General features: G+C 39.5%; 1 protein-coding gene across 5 annotated transcripts in view; it reads left to right on the forward strand.

The window, feature by feature from the left end:
- tsc2 (TSC complex subunit 2) overlaps positions 1-13,730 on the forward strand; it is a 78,262-nt gene that overhangs the window by 12,147 nt on the left and 52,385 nt on the right. For all 5 annotated transcript variants that reach the window (XM_062964288.1, XM_062964290.1, XM_062964292.1 and 2 more), the window contains exons 9-19: positions 1,250-1,323; positions 2,957-3,083; positions 4,459-4,602; positions 4,693-4,830; positions 5,343-5,446; positions 5,954-6,035; positions 6,136-6,291; positions 7,517-7,633; positions 8,948-9,070; positions 11,462-11,568; positions 11,715-11,853. In XM_062964288.1, the coding sequence (XP_062820358.1) occupies positions 1,250-1,323; positions 2,957-3,083; positions 4,459-4,602; positions 4,693-4,830; positions 5,343-5,446; positions 5,954-6,035; positions 6,136-6,291; positions 7,517-7,633; positions 8,948-9,070; positions 11,462-11,568; positions 11,715-11,853 (1,311 nt within the window). The remainder of the gene's footprint in view (positions 1-1,249; positions 1,324-2,956; positions 3,084-4,458; positions 4,603-4,692; positions 4,831-5,342; positions 5,447-5,953; positions 6,036-6,135; positions 6,292-7,516; positions 7,634-8,947; positions 9,071-11,461; positions 11,569-11,714; positions 11,854-13,730) is intronic.

The raw sequence follows: 13,730 nt of genomic DNA on the forward strand, positions 1-13,730 counted from the left end.
CACACAAAAAATAAAATACAATAATACAATTAAAAAACCATAAATAAAAATAATATAATAAAATAATAAAATATAATACATACAAATAATAATAAAACAATAAAAATAAAATACATACAAATAATACAATAAAAATAATAAAAAACACTAAAATAATTAAAACACTAAAAATTAATACAATAAAATACTATAATAACAAAATAATTAAAAATAATACAACAAAATAATAAAATATAATAAATAAAAAAGATAAGTTACAATAAAATTAATTAAAAAATACAAATAACGTCAAATAAAAATTCCACAACAATTTTTAACCAATACCACCACCACTTTGCCACAGCAACGTGTGGCTGGGCACAGCTAGTAATAATAATAATAATAATAATAATAATAATAATAATACATTTTATTAATTATCCCCCTCTCCTGATGGCTTAAAGTGGGGTACAACAAATTCAAAAACAAACATAAAAATACAATAAATTATTAAATTACATTGATCAAAAAAACCCCCCACACACATATATATGAAACCTATACAAAACACAGCTACAGAATTGACTTAAAGTAGCAATAGGATGCAAATCAAAATGCTGCGGCTGCTGTTAATATCATTGGAATATGAGATACAGATGTCTTAATGTGCATCATCAAAGGGATGCGAGAACCAAGCTTGCAGTATCTTTAAGACTGCTAAATGGTTTATAATGATCATAGTAAATAGTAATATTAATTATAAAAATAATAAAAATAGAAATTGTATTAAAGTAGAATGAAGAAACTGTCTAAAATGTTAGATTGACAGGTTTTTAACTTTTTTTTACTTTGTGGCTTTGAAGTGGGAAGTTTGTTTTTATAATCCTTTATTCTTAATTTTGAATGTTTTTCAATGGGACGAGTAGGGGGAACCAGTTAAAATTGACGTATATAGCAATATAAGTCTAAAATACATTATTGTCTTTGTAAAGTGTCTGATAATACCTATATTGCTGGGAAAATAATAAATACATAAGAATAAAATTATTATTAGTAGTAGTAGTAATCGTAGTAGTAGTAATGCTCACCTCTCCTTGCAGTTTGAGGTGGGGTACAACTGTGGCATAGATATTTATACGTCTGTTCATTGAGCGCTGCTCTTGAAGCTTTTAGTTAGCATAATTGTGTCTTTCTTACTGCAAAATACAGTTTTTGTGTGTCCAAAGTCCTTAACGTTTAAGAAGATAACTCTTTGCTCTTACTTTTTTAGCTCATGCGGAACCTGTTGGGAACTCACTTGGGGCATAGTGCCATCTACAACATGTGCCGGATCATGGAAGACAGGTGAATTGCACAATTTGTGGGGCAAATATGTTCTTGGACTTGGAGCAATGGGTTCAAATGCTAACCAGCCGGGCTGTGGCGCAAGCTGATTAGCAGCCAGCTGCAACAAACCACTCTGACCAAGAGGTCATGAGTTTGAGGCCAGCCCATGCCTGCGTCTGTCTCTGTCTCTGTTCTGTGTTATGGCATTGAATGTTTGCCTTATATGTGTGCAATGTGATCCGCCCTGAGTCCCCTTCAGAGTGAGAAGGGCGGAATATAAATACTGTAAATAAATAAAAATAAATAAATGACAGGAAAGGAAATTCCACCTGAACATTAGGAAGCACTTCCTCACTGTAAGAGTTGTTCAGCAGTGGAACTCTCTGCCTCAGTCTGGTGAAGGCTCCTTCCTTGGAGCTTTTAAATAGAGGCTGGGTGGCCATCTGTCAGGGATACTTTTATAGTGATTTTCCTGCATAGCAGGGGGTTGAACTGAATGGCCCATGTGGTCTCCTCCAACTCTGTTATTCTATGATCCTATATAATTATTATTATTATTATTATTATTATTTGTATTCCACCCTATCTCCGCAGAGGGACTCAGGATGGATTAAAAAATAATAATAATAATAAAAAAGCAGAAAAAATGGAATGCAAAGATACAGAATGGGGGACGCCTGGCTCAATAGCAGTACGTGTGAAAAAGATCTTGGAGTCCTTGTGGACAACAAGTTAAACATGAGCCTACAATGTGATGCAGCAGCGAAAAAAGCCAACAGGATTCTGTCCTGCATCAATAGGGGAATAGCGTCTAGATCCAGGGAAGTCATGCTCCCCCTTATTCTATTCTGCCTTGGTCAGACCACACCTGGAATCACACTGTGTCCAGTTCTGGGCACCACAGGTGAAGGCAGATGTTGACAAGCTGGAAAGCGTCCAGAGGAGGGTGACTAAAATGATCAAGGGTCTGGAGAACAAGCCCTATGAGGAGCGGCTTAAAGAGCTGGGCATGTTTAGCCTGCAGAAGAGAAGGCTGAGAGGAGACATAGCCAGATACAAATATGTGAGGGGAAGTCAGGGAGGAGGGAGCAAGCTTGTTTTCTGCTGCCCTGCAGACTAGGAAAAATGGCTTCAAACTACAGGAAAGGAGATTCCACCTGAACATCAGGAAGAACTTCCTCACTGTGAGAAGGGCTGTTCAGCAGTGGAACTCTCTCCCCCGGACTGTGGTGGAGGCTCCTTCTTTGGAGGCTTTTAAACAGAGGCTGGATGGCCATCTGTCAGGGGTGCTTTGAATGAGATTTCCTGCTTCTTAGCGGGGGTTTGGACTGGATAGCCCATGAGGTCTCTTCCAACTCTACGATTCTATGATTCTATGATTCTAAAAGGCTGACAGTCAATTCCCGAACACAACAACAATACACCCATAATAATGAAAATTGACAACCCGACATATAAAAACAAATTATGACTTAACAACTAAAATTACAGAAAAAAAGGAAAAAAAACGCAACCTGTTATATCAGACATAAACCGAAAGATCACATTATGGTGAGAGAGACAGTAAACATAGCACGGAGCTTATGGGAAATGTGGATTTAGTTGGAAAGGGTACTGAAGCCCAACTCTTTGCTCTCTGCCTTGTTTCCAGGACCCACATGGAGGACGCCGTCTTGCTGCGAGGGGCCGTCTTCTTCGTGGGAATGGCCTTATGGGGGGCCCACCGGCTGCAGTCTCTCAAAAACTCTGCTACATCGGTGCTGCCTTCTTTCCTGAAGGTACATCCTGTAATGAAGTATGAATTTTTGGTTTACAGATGTTATGTTTAATTGTGTGTTTGTTTTTTAAAAGGGTAAGTATTACAGTTATTGCTTCTCTGCACTCAGTGGCTGGTTGCCATGGAGAAGTAGGCGGAGCCAACTGCCGTTTTGTTGAAGAAGTGCAGTGTTTAAAAAAAGGATTTCAGTCTGTGCTCTGATGATGCACAGGGAAGATTGATCCTAGGTTGAGGGGTTCAAGGACTCAATTGTTCATTTTGAGTTGGTTAAAAATAAGTTTGGTGACTTATTTTATGTAGTCTGTGTCCTAGTAAGGAACAGAGAATCTGTGATTGTATATCACAGGGGTTTAAAAGTGGCAGAGGATGAAGTTCTAACTACTTTAAGTAAAAGAAGTGACACTTTAGGGAGTTTGACTCACCTCATTCTAGTATTGTAACTGTTAATGGAAATGCCTCTAAGTGAGAAACAACAATTGTAACCACTAAGCTCCGTGCCTGAATAAACTTGTTATTGTTCCTCCAACATCTAAGTCTCTATCGCATATATTATAAACTAAGTTACGCTACCATCTAAAGTGAAGAAGAAGAAAGAAAGAAAGTAAAAGGTCTCCTCTCTGAGTCTTTGGTGGTTGCATCTTCGCACATCTGAACCCCAGAAGACCCTTAAAGTGAATTGTGGGCTGAATGCATCCTCATCAGATTGGTTCAGAATTCCTCAAAAATGTCCTCGAGAAAGGTGGCATTGGGTCCCAGTGCCCTCTGGGTCAATCTGGGTCCGGGAGAGGCCTTTTTGAATCTGGAAGACTTTGGCTAATATTCTATTGTTAAAATAATACCTCTACTGTGCCTGAAATGACCTAAGAAAGCACTTAAAACATGGCGAGAATGCCCCTTGCTCCTTCAAGAGCATTCAGGGACTTCCAAAAAAGTGGATTTGTATCTTAATTTGTAAAATAATTCCCCTTTTTAAAAATAATTTTAAAATAATTCTGTTTTATTATGCTCTTTCTTTGAAAACTTTCTGGAATAGTTATCCTTGATTATAGTTATCCTTGCCTAGTTGCTAGTTTTCCAGTATCGTGATTTCCATCCAGCATAATGTAATTTTCAGCCTTGTTGCCCTTGCGTTTCCAACTCTCTGAATATCCAATTATAGTTACTCATAGGAATCTGTCCTCTTGCTCTCGTCCTTCCTTCTGCATTTGAAGTCTCTATACCAGGTTTGCCCTGTTTTACAGAACTTAATTTCTTGCACCATTACCTTGATGGACATCTCTCCTGGATTCCTCGCCCCAAGTCCAGTGGAATTAGAAAATGACTCTTTTTGGTCCCAATAATGCCAGAAATATAATATTTCTCATGTTTTTTTCCAGGCCATGACATGTCCCAACGCCGTCGTGTCTTATGAAATTGTCCTTTCCATCACCCGGCTGATCAAGAAATACGGAAAGGGCCTCCAAGCCGTCACTTGGGACATCCTCTTGGATATTATGGAGCAGTTGCTGCAGCAGCTGCAGGTAAATGCAAAAAAAAAAAAAATAGTGGAACTGTTTGCAAGAATGGAAGGATCCTCCTGAGTCTGCAAGTCACCTTCTTCTGTCTTCTAGACCCTGGAAAGCCAGGAATTGAAGTCCATCGTCCACGACTTGCTGACCACCGTGGAGGAGCTGTGCGACCAGAACGACTTCCATGGATCGCAGGAGAGATACTTTGAGCTGGTGGAGAGATGTGCCAACGAAAGACCAGTAAGAGAGTCTGAGAAATTTCCTGTTACCTGGAGAGTTGGACTCAGTGGAGCATTGGGGTGACAAGAGAGCAGATACAACCTAAACATTATTAGGAAGAACTGCCTTACCGTAAACAGAATTGTTCAGCGGTGGAACTCTGCTTTGGAGTCCAGGGGAGGCGTCTTTGGAGATTTTTAAGTGGAGCCTTTTCACATTAATTTTTTTTTTCACATTAAAAAAAATTGAGTTGCCATGGTGGAGAAAGGATATGAATAATAATTCTAAAGGCTCATAGATGAAGGTCCTGTCAGCAAATTATTATTATTATTGGTGGTATTATTATTATTATTATTATTATTATTATTATTATTATTATTATTATTATTATATTTATACCCTGATTTATCTCCCCAAAGGGGACTCAGCGAATCAACAGATCCTTATTGGTTTCTGTTTCTTATTTTAACTGGCCTTCCTTTTATGTTAAATTTTGCTTTTTTAAGCATGCTGTTTTCCCTTTCTCCTTGAAGGAATCCTCTGTCCTGAACCTGATCACGTACCGAGCGCAATCCATCCACCCGGCGAAGGATGGATGGATCCAGAACCTGCAAGTCTTGATGGAAAGGTTCTTCAGGTAGGGTCCGGGCAACTCCATGGGATACATCAACCAAAGTAAAGCCTTTGTTAACTGCAACCCTATACCCTTGGCTTCATTTATTTGTTCCCGGGGGAAATGGTTTCCTAGGAATTTGATAGATCTAGATAATTCTATGGTATGCTTCCCCTGCAAGCAGTTCAAAGACATGGTTCTTCAGTTTAACGGCTGAGTTACCTGTGTGCCATTACATGAATTCTTGTATGAATAGAGTTGACTTCTAACAAGGTCATGCTTTTCTTGACTAGTGGTTTTCAAAAGGTGGTCTCCACATATTCATGAAGATTCACATTTGCCAAACGGATATATGCCCAAAGACTGGATACAGTTATTTTCCAATAACCTTGCCATGTTCTTGGCCTCATTTGAAGAAATCTTGCCCAGAAAACTCTAGAATAGTGTTGTTATAAATCAGAGTAGAAGTGCAGCAACAGAACAAAGAAATAGAATGTCTTCCTTTTAACGGCTGCCGTCCTCTATACCTAGAAACGAAAGCCGGAGCGCCATCCGCATCAAGGTTTTGCACGTCCTTTCTTTTGTCCTGAGCGTCAACCGGCAGTTTTACGAGGTGAGACTTCCTTTGAATGATGTGCCATTCTCTCCTTGCAGCAAAAACGGCAAAGCCTTCCCCCTCTTTCTTTCTGACGGAAGCCTTGGTCTCCTTGCAGGAGGAGCTGATTAACCTGGTGGTCATCTCCCAGTTGGCCCACATCCCGGACGACAAGGACCACCAAGTCCGGAAGCTGGCGACACAGCTGCTGGTGGACCTGGCCGAGGGTTGCAACACCCATCATTTCAATAGCTTGCTGGATATCATCGAGAAGGTGAGGCGGCTAATGTTTTTTTGGGGTTTTTTTGGTAGCCATCGTATTGCATTATTATTATTATTATTATTATTATTATTATTATTATTATTATTATTATATCATCGAGAAAGTGAGGCGACTAATGTTTTTTTGGGGTTTTTTTGGTAGCCATTGTATTGCATTATTGTTGTTGTTGTTGTTGTTGTTGTTGTTGTTGTTGCATGGTTCTTCCCATGATCTTATAGCACCTTAACATCCTTCATGTTTACAAGTTTCACTCAGTGCACTTTGCCCAGTTCATTTTATGATTTCATCACTGTGTTTTAACATGTGTCTTACAATGATTGTGATTTTATTTTATGCCTTTTAATTTTATTTGTGTGTTTTTTGTATTTGATACCATTATATGCTTGTTTTATATCTGTAAGCCGCCCCGAGTCCCTCTGGGAAGATGGTGGCGGGGTATAAAAATAAAATTATTATTATTATTATTATTATTTTATTACGACACAGCAAACAAGATAGATATGCTGGATTTCATTTCACAAAATCACAAGTCGAACACTTCCCAAGTGTCTAGGACTGTGTGATGTATTTTCGATTGATGTGTGCAGATCCCAGCAGGGTGGCCTTTTGCAGTTGGCAGATCGTAATTTTGTCAATGTCTATTGTTTCCAAATGCCGGCTGAGATCTTTTGGCACGGCACCCAATGTGCCGATCACCACCGGGACCACCTGCACTGGTTTCTGCCAGAGTCTTTGAAGTTCAATCTTGAGGTCCTGATAGTGGCTGAGTTTTTCCTGTTGTTTTTCGTCAATGCGACTATCACCTGGGATGGCAACATCAATGATCCAAACCTTTTTCTTTTCCACAACTGTGATGTCTGGTGTGTTGTGTTCCAGAACTTTGTCAGTCTGGATTCGGAAGTCCCACAGTATCTTTGCGTGCTCATTTTCCAATACTTTTGCAGGTTTGTGATCCCACCAGTTCTTTGCTGCTGGGAGGTGGTACTTGAGGCATAAGTTCCAATGAATCATTTGGGCCACATAGTTGTGCCTCTGTTTGTAGTCTGTCTGTGCAATTATTATTATTATTATTATTATTATTATTATTATTATTATTATTATTATTATTGCAGCATGGAAGGGGACCGTTATCCACAATAGTCTGCTTCTATTTGCCATAATCCTTGTAGTCCTGTGGCAGCAATGGCTTTAGCCTGTCTCCTCTCTTTTCCACAAGGTTGCCTCTCATTCCCTGCTTCCCCCTCCGGAGCTGGAGGAAAGGGACCTCCTCTCCTATTCGGCCTCTTTGGAGGACGTGAAGACGGCCGTCTTGGGCCTGCTGGTCATTCTCCAGGTGTGTCCCATTTCCAGCCCTAAAATCTGAAAGTCATGAAATCTCACGTCTCTTGAAAAAATGATATTTGTGGTTATTACTTATACAGTGTTCCCTCACTACTTCGCGGTTCACTTTTCGCGGATTCGCTGTTTCGTGGTTTTTCAATAAACTCTAAAAGACTACTATAAATAATAAAAAATTACAATTTACAGCCTAAGGAAGGGAGGAAGGAGAAACCAAAGGGAGAGAAAAGGAGCCCAGGGAGGAGAAGGAGGCGATTTATCAACACACGATTGGTTGATAAAGACTTAAAATAGTGTATAACTACTAAAATAATGTATAAATCTATATATATAAAAGAGTGATGGCATCACGGCGACCCACAAAACAACAACACTACAGGCCCCCAACCTCGAAATTTGACAACACAACCCATCATCCACGCCTCTAGGTTGATACAACAAAAAGAAAAGAAAAATAAAGTCCTAATTAGAGAGAGAGGAATAATTGCTTTTATCAAATTGCTGCCAGTTAGAAGGCTAAGCTCCTCCAACTTGGTCTCCTAACAACCCAATAAAAAATAATAAAAAAACACTAAAAATTAATACAATAAAATACTATAATAACAGAAAATAACTAAAAATAATACAAGATAATAATAAAACATAATAAATAAAAATATAACTTACAATAAAATTAATAAAAAAATTGCAAATAACGTCAAATAAAAATTACACAACAATTTTTAACCAATACCACCACCACTTTGCCACAGCAATGCGTGGCCGGGCACAGCTAGTATTAAAATAAATATAGTGTCCCTACTTCACGGATTTTCACTTATTGTGGGTGGTCTTGGAACCTAACCCCAGCAATAAGTGAGGGAACACTGTATAGCCAAAGTTAGTTTTTGAATTCCTGATTTTATTTTTATTTTGTACGTGACTTTTTATGACTGTTTTATCATTTCTGATGTTTTATTGCTGATTGATCTGTTTTATTGTTTTGCTTTTATTGTTGTGTCCGGGCTTGGCCCCATGTAAGCCACCCCGAGTCCCTTCGGGGAGATGGGGTGGGTTATAAGAATAGAGTTATTATTATTATTATATTATTTTTCTATTTCGACCATTTCACAGGCTGTTATGCTCTATCCAAAGTCTTTCAAAATCATAGTTTGCTTGACATCCATTTTTACAGGATGCCTCTGTTGCCACCTCAAGTTTGAGTCTCTTAATTTCCTCTTGACAGACGTTGCAGCCACGTCTCTAAACATTGTTTTTTTTCTTGTAACACCTTTAAAATTTGCCCCAATCTGTTGGTGCTTCTTTCCAGACCAAGCTCTACAGCCTCCCTGCCAGCCACGCCACCCGCGTTTATGAGATGCTGGTCTACCACATCCAGCTCCACTATAAACACAAGTACAGCCTCCCCGTTGCCGCCAGCATCCGGCTGCAGGTGAGGAACCCTTTCCCGGCTCCGAGTGGAATATCTTGGAATAATGTACTATGATTGGATTCATGGACTAAGAATTGGATAAAGCAACATGGGAAATGCAGACAACATAATTTGAAGAATTAATCATTAGGAAGAACTAATGTAATGTGATGTATTTGCGGATGATGTGTGCACATCCCAGTAAGGTAGCCTTTTGCCGTTGACAGATCGTAATATTGTCAATGTTTATTGTTTCCAAATGACAGCTGAGATCTTTTAATATTATTATTATTATTATTATTATTATTATTATTATTATTATTATTATTATTTATTACTTGAAACAAGATGATTCCACAGCAGACACGCTCCTGGCTGTTGTATTGGATCACACTCCAGACACTTCCCAAGTGTCTAGGACACTGTGATGCAGGGGTCCCCAAACTAAGGCCCGGGAGCCGGATGCGGCCCTCCAAGGTCATTTACCTGGCCCCAGCCCTCCATTTTATAATATAATATTTTTATATCAGTTTTAATAGTATAATATATTATATATACATATAATATTGATAAAATATTATAATGTTATACAATATAATACTAATAATAATACCATATAATAATATTAAATTATATGTTATATATTACATATTACAGTATAGTGTAATATTAGTTCAATGTATAGTAATATATAATGCTAATATTGTGCTATGCTAATAATATAATATATTGTATGTACATACAGCTGCTCTGAGTCCCCTTCGGGGTGAGAAGGGCAGGATATAAATGTAGTAAATAAATGTAGTATATAAATAAATAAATAATTTTAGACTTAAGCTCACCCAAAGTCTGAAATGACTTGAAGGCACACAACAATAACAATCCTAATTAACTTGACTATCTCATTGGCCAGAAGCAGGCCCACACTTCCCATTGAAATCCTGATAGGTTTGTGTTGGTTACAATTGTTTTCATTTTTAAATATTGTATTGTTCTTTCATTGTTGTCGTTGTTTTGCACTACAAATAAGACACGTGCAGTGTGCATAGGAATTTGTTCGGTTTTTTTTTAAATAATAATTTGGCCCCTCCACAGTCTCAAGGATTGTGGACCGGCCCTCTGCTTTAAAAGTTTGAGGACCCCTGCTGTGATGTATCGGCGAATAATGTGTGCAGATCCCAGTAAGGTGGCCTTCTGCAGCTGGCAGGTGGTAATTTTGTCAGCGCCGATTGTGTTTAAGTGCAGGCCAAGGTCTTTGGGCACGGCACCCAGTGTGCTGATCACCACTGGGACCACCTTGACTGGCTTGTGCCAGAGTCTTTGCAATTTGATCTTTAGGTCCTCATATTGTGTCAGCTTTTCCAGTTGTTGTTGTTGTTATTATTATTTGAAACACAACCAGATGAGTCCACAGTAGACTTTCTGCTGGCTGTTGCATTGGATCACACGTCAGACACTTCCCAAGTGTCTAGGACACTTATTATATTATTATTGTTATTATTATTATTTATTTTATGACACAGCAGGCAAGATAGATATGCTGGATTTCGTTTCACAAAATCACAAGTCGAACCCTTCCCAAGTGTCTAGGACTGTGTGATGTATTTTTAGATGATGCACACAGATCCCAGCAGGGTGGCCTTTTGCAGTTGGCAGATCGTAATTTTGTCAATGCCTATTGTTTCCAAATGCCGGCTGAGATCTTTTGGCATGGCACCCAATGTGCCCATCATCACCGGGACCACCTGCACTGGTTTCTGCCAGAGTCTTTGGAGTTCAATCTTGAGGTCCTGATAGTGGCTGAGTTTTTCCTGTTGTTTTTCGTCAATGCGACTGTCACCTGGGATGGCGACATCAATGATCCAAACCTTTTTCTTTTCCACAACTGTGATATCTGGTGTGTTGTGTTCCAGAACTTTGTCAGTCTGGATTCGGAAGTCCCACAGTATCTTTGCGTGCTCATTTTCCAAATACTTTTGCAGGTTTGTGATCCCACCAGTTCTTTGCTGCTGGGAGGTGGTACTTGAGGCATAAGTTCCAATGAATCATTTGGGCCACATAGTTGTGCCTCTGTTTGTAGTCTGTCTGTGCAATTTTCTTATAGCAGCTGAGGATATGATCAATGGTTTCGTCAGTTTCCTTGCACAGTCTGCATTATTATTATTATTATTATTATTATTATTATTATTATTATTATTATTATTATTATTATTGAATCCTGGAATTTGCAGAGACCTCAAAGGGTCCTCCAGTCCAACCCCCTTCTGCTTTCATGCAGGAAAAGCACAATCAGAGCACTCCTGACATATGACCATCCAGCCTCTGCTTAAAATCCTCCAAAGAAGGAGCCTTCACCGGACCCTGAGGTAGTGGTTTCCCCGTTAATGCTCCTCTCTTTTAATTGTGTTCCAGGTGTTTGACTTCCTGCTCTCGCTGCAGGCCGACTCCCTCCACCGCCTGGGCTTGGCCTGCAAGGACGGCCCCGTCAGGTTCAGCCCTTACTGCCTCTGCGACTTCGTGTACGTTACAAGCCATTTCCTCTCTCCAGAGCTTGGCTTCAAGCATATTAAACATATTTCCGCTTCCTTGTGGTCTTCTTGGAAATGGCACTACTGGTCCTCATTGGGTGACCCCTTGCTGCCTTCCCCTCCTTTCTGTGCCACAGGGAGCCTGAGAAGAAACCCACTGGCCCGCTTTCACCTCCATCAGGGAGCCCTAGCCTTCCCACTCAGAGCCCCGCCGTTCGCACCGGGCACTTGCCATATTCACTGCTCTTTGGGGTCCTCCTGCAGTGCTTGAAGCAGGTGAGTGAGGGGCCCAAAATGGTTGGAATTGGGTCTTAAGAGGTTGGAGAGATCTTAATGCCATGCTGGACTGGGATCTAATACTGTTCCGTTTATTGAAAAGCTTTGGTTTGATTGTAATGTGGGTTGTATGCTGTATGTGTCTGTGTTAAATGTGTGCTTTTTTTAAAGTTTTGATACGTCAGATGGGCTAATCAATAAAATATATGTACAGTAGAGTCTCACTTATCCAACATAAACGGGCCGGCAGAACGTTGGATAAGCGAATATGTTGGATAATAAGGAGGGATTAAGGAATAGCCTATTGAACATCAAATTAGGTTATGATTTTACAAATTAAGTACCAAAACATCATGTTATACAACAAATTTGACAGAAAAAGTAGTTCAATATGCAGTAATGCTATGTAGTAATTACTTTATTTACGAATTTAGCACCAAAATATCACGATGTATTGAAAACATTGACTACAAAAATGCATTGAATAATCCAGAATGTTGGATAAGTGAGACTACTGTATGTAAACAGCTTTGGGAAAACAAAGGGGCTGAGTTTTTACTCTCTCCTCTTATTCTCTTTGTATGCCAGTAGACTGTTAGAGGGGGTTGTGGTAGTTCGATGGGTTAAATGCTTGTGCTGGCTGACATGAAGGTTGGCGGTTTGAGTCCACAAAACAGGGTGGACGCCCTTCTGTCAGCCCTAGAGGATGGTTTTAAATAATGGTTTTAATGTGCAGATAACTGATTTTTAGTGTGTTTATGTATACAGTAGAGTCTCACTTATCCAAGCCTCGCTTATCCAAGCCTCTGGATAATTGAAGCCATTTTTCTAATCAATGTTTTCAATATATCGTGATATTTTGGTGCTAATTACAACATAACATTACTGCGTATTGAACTACTTTTTCTGTCAAATTTGTTGTATAACATGAAGTTTTGGTGCTTAATTTGTAAAATCATAACCTAATTTGATGTTTAATAAGCTTTTCCTTAATCCCTCCTTATTATCCAAGATATTTGCTTATCCAAGCTTCTGCCGGCCCGTTTAGCTTGGATAAGTGAGGCTCTACTGTATTTATGGTTTATTTTTAGTGTTTATGTATATTTATGGTTTATTTTATGTCCTGGCATTGAATGTTTGCTGTATATATGTTGTGCTCTGCCCTGAGTCCCCTTCAGGGTGAGAAGGGAGGGAATATACATGTTTTAAATAAATAAATAGCTTCCCTACCAACCTAGCAGTTCAAAGACATGCAAATGTGAGTAGATAAATAGGTACCACTTCAGACGGGAAAAGGCAAAAGACGCTCCAACCAATTTTGCCGGCCACACAATCAGGAAGTAACTAAGTAACTTACTCGTAGAAGATCACTAGGATCTTTTCATAGAATCACTGACATAGTCTGCCCCAGACAGGAAGACACAAGCTGAACCCTCCTAACAGATAGCCATCCAGCCTATGTATAATAATCTCCCGAGAAACTTGGCTACACTCCCAGGCAGTCTATATTCCATTACAGTTCATAGGGACTCCCAAGGGCCATCCAGTCCAACCCCCTTCTGCCAGGCAGGAAGACACCATCAAAGCACTCCTGACAGAGGGCCACCCAGCCTCTAGTTTTAATTATTTTTGACCCCTAAGTCCCAGGCAAATAGCCCAGGGGCTGTGCTCTGATTGATTGCTAAGCATGTGGTTAGTAGCTGTAACACCTCTAGGCTGTGTGAGCACTGGAAACCAACACAGAGGCCAATAAACAATCTAATATCTTTATTAAAGCAATAAAGGAATCAAACAAAAATAGGCAGAGTATATAGTCCAGCAATAGTCCTTTTTTGAAAGGTCAAATATAGTCCATTAATGTGAAGTTCAATGTCCAG

This window comes from Anolis carolinensis, unplaced genomic scaffold (assembly GCF_035594765.1).
Source record: "Anolis carolinensis isolate JA03-04 unplaced genomic scaffold, rAnoCar3.1.pri scaffold_13, whole genome shotgun sequence".
In the NCBI taxonomy this organism is placed as follows: domain Eukaryota; kingdom Metazoa; phylum Chordata; class Lepidosauria; order Squamata; family Dactyloidae; genus Anolis; species Anolis carolinensis.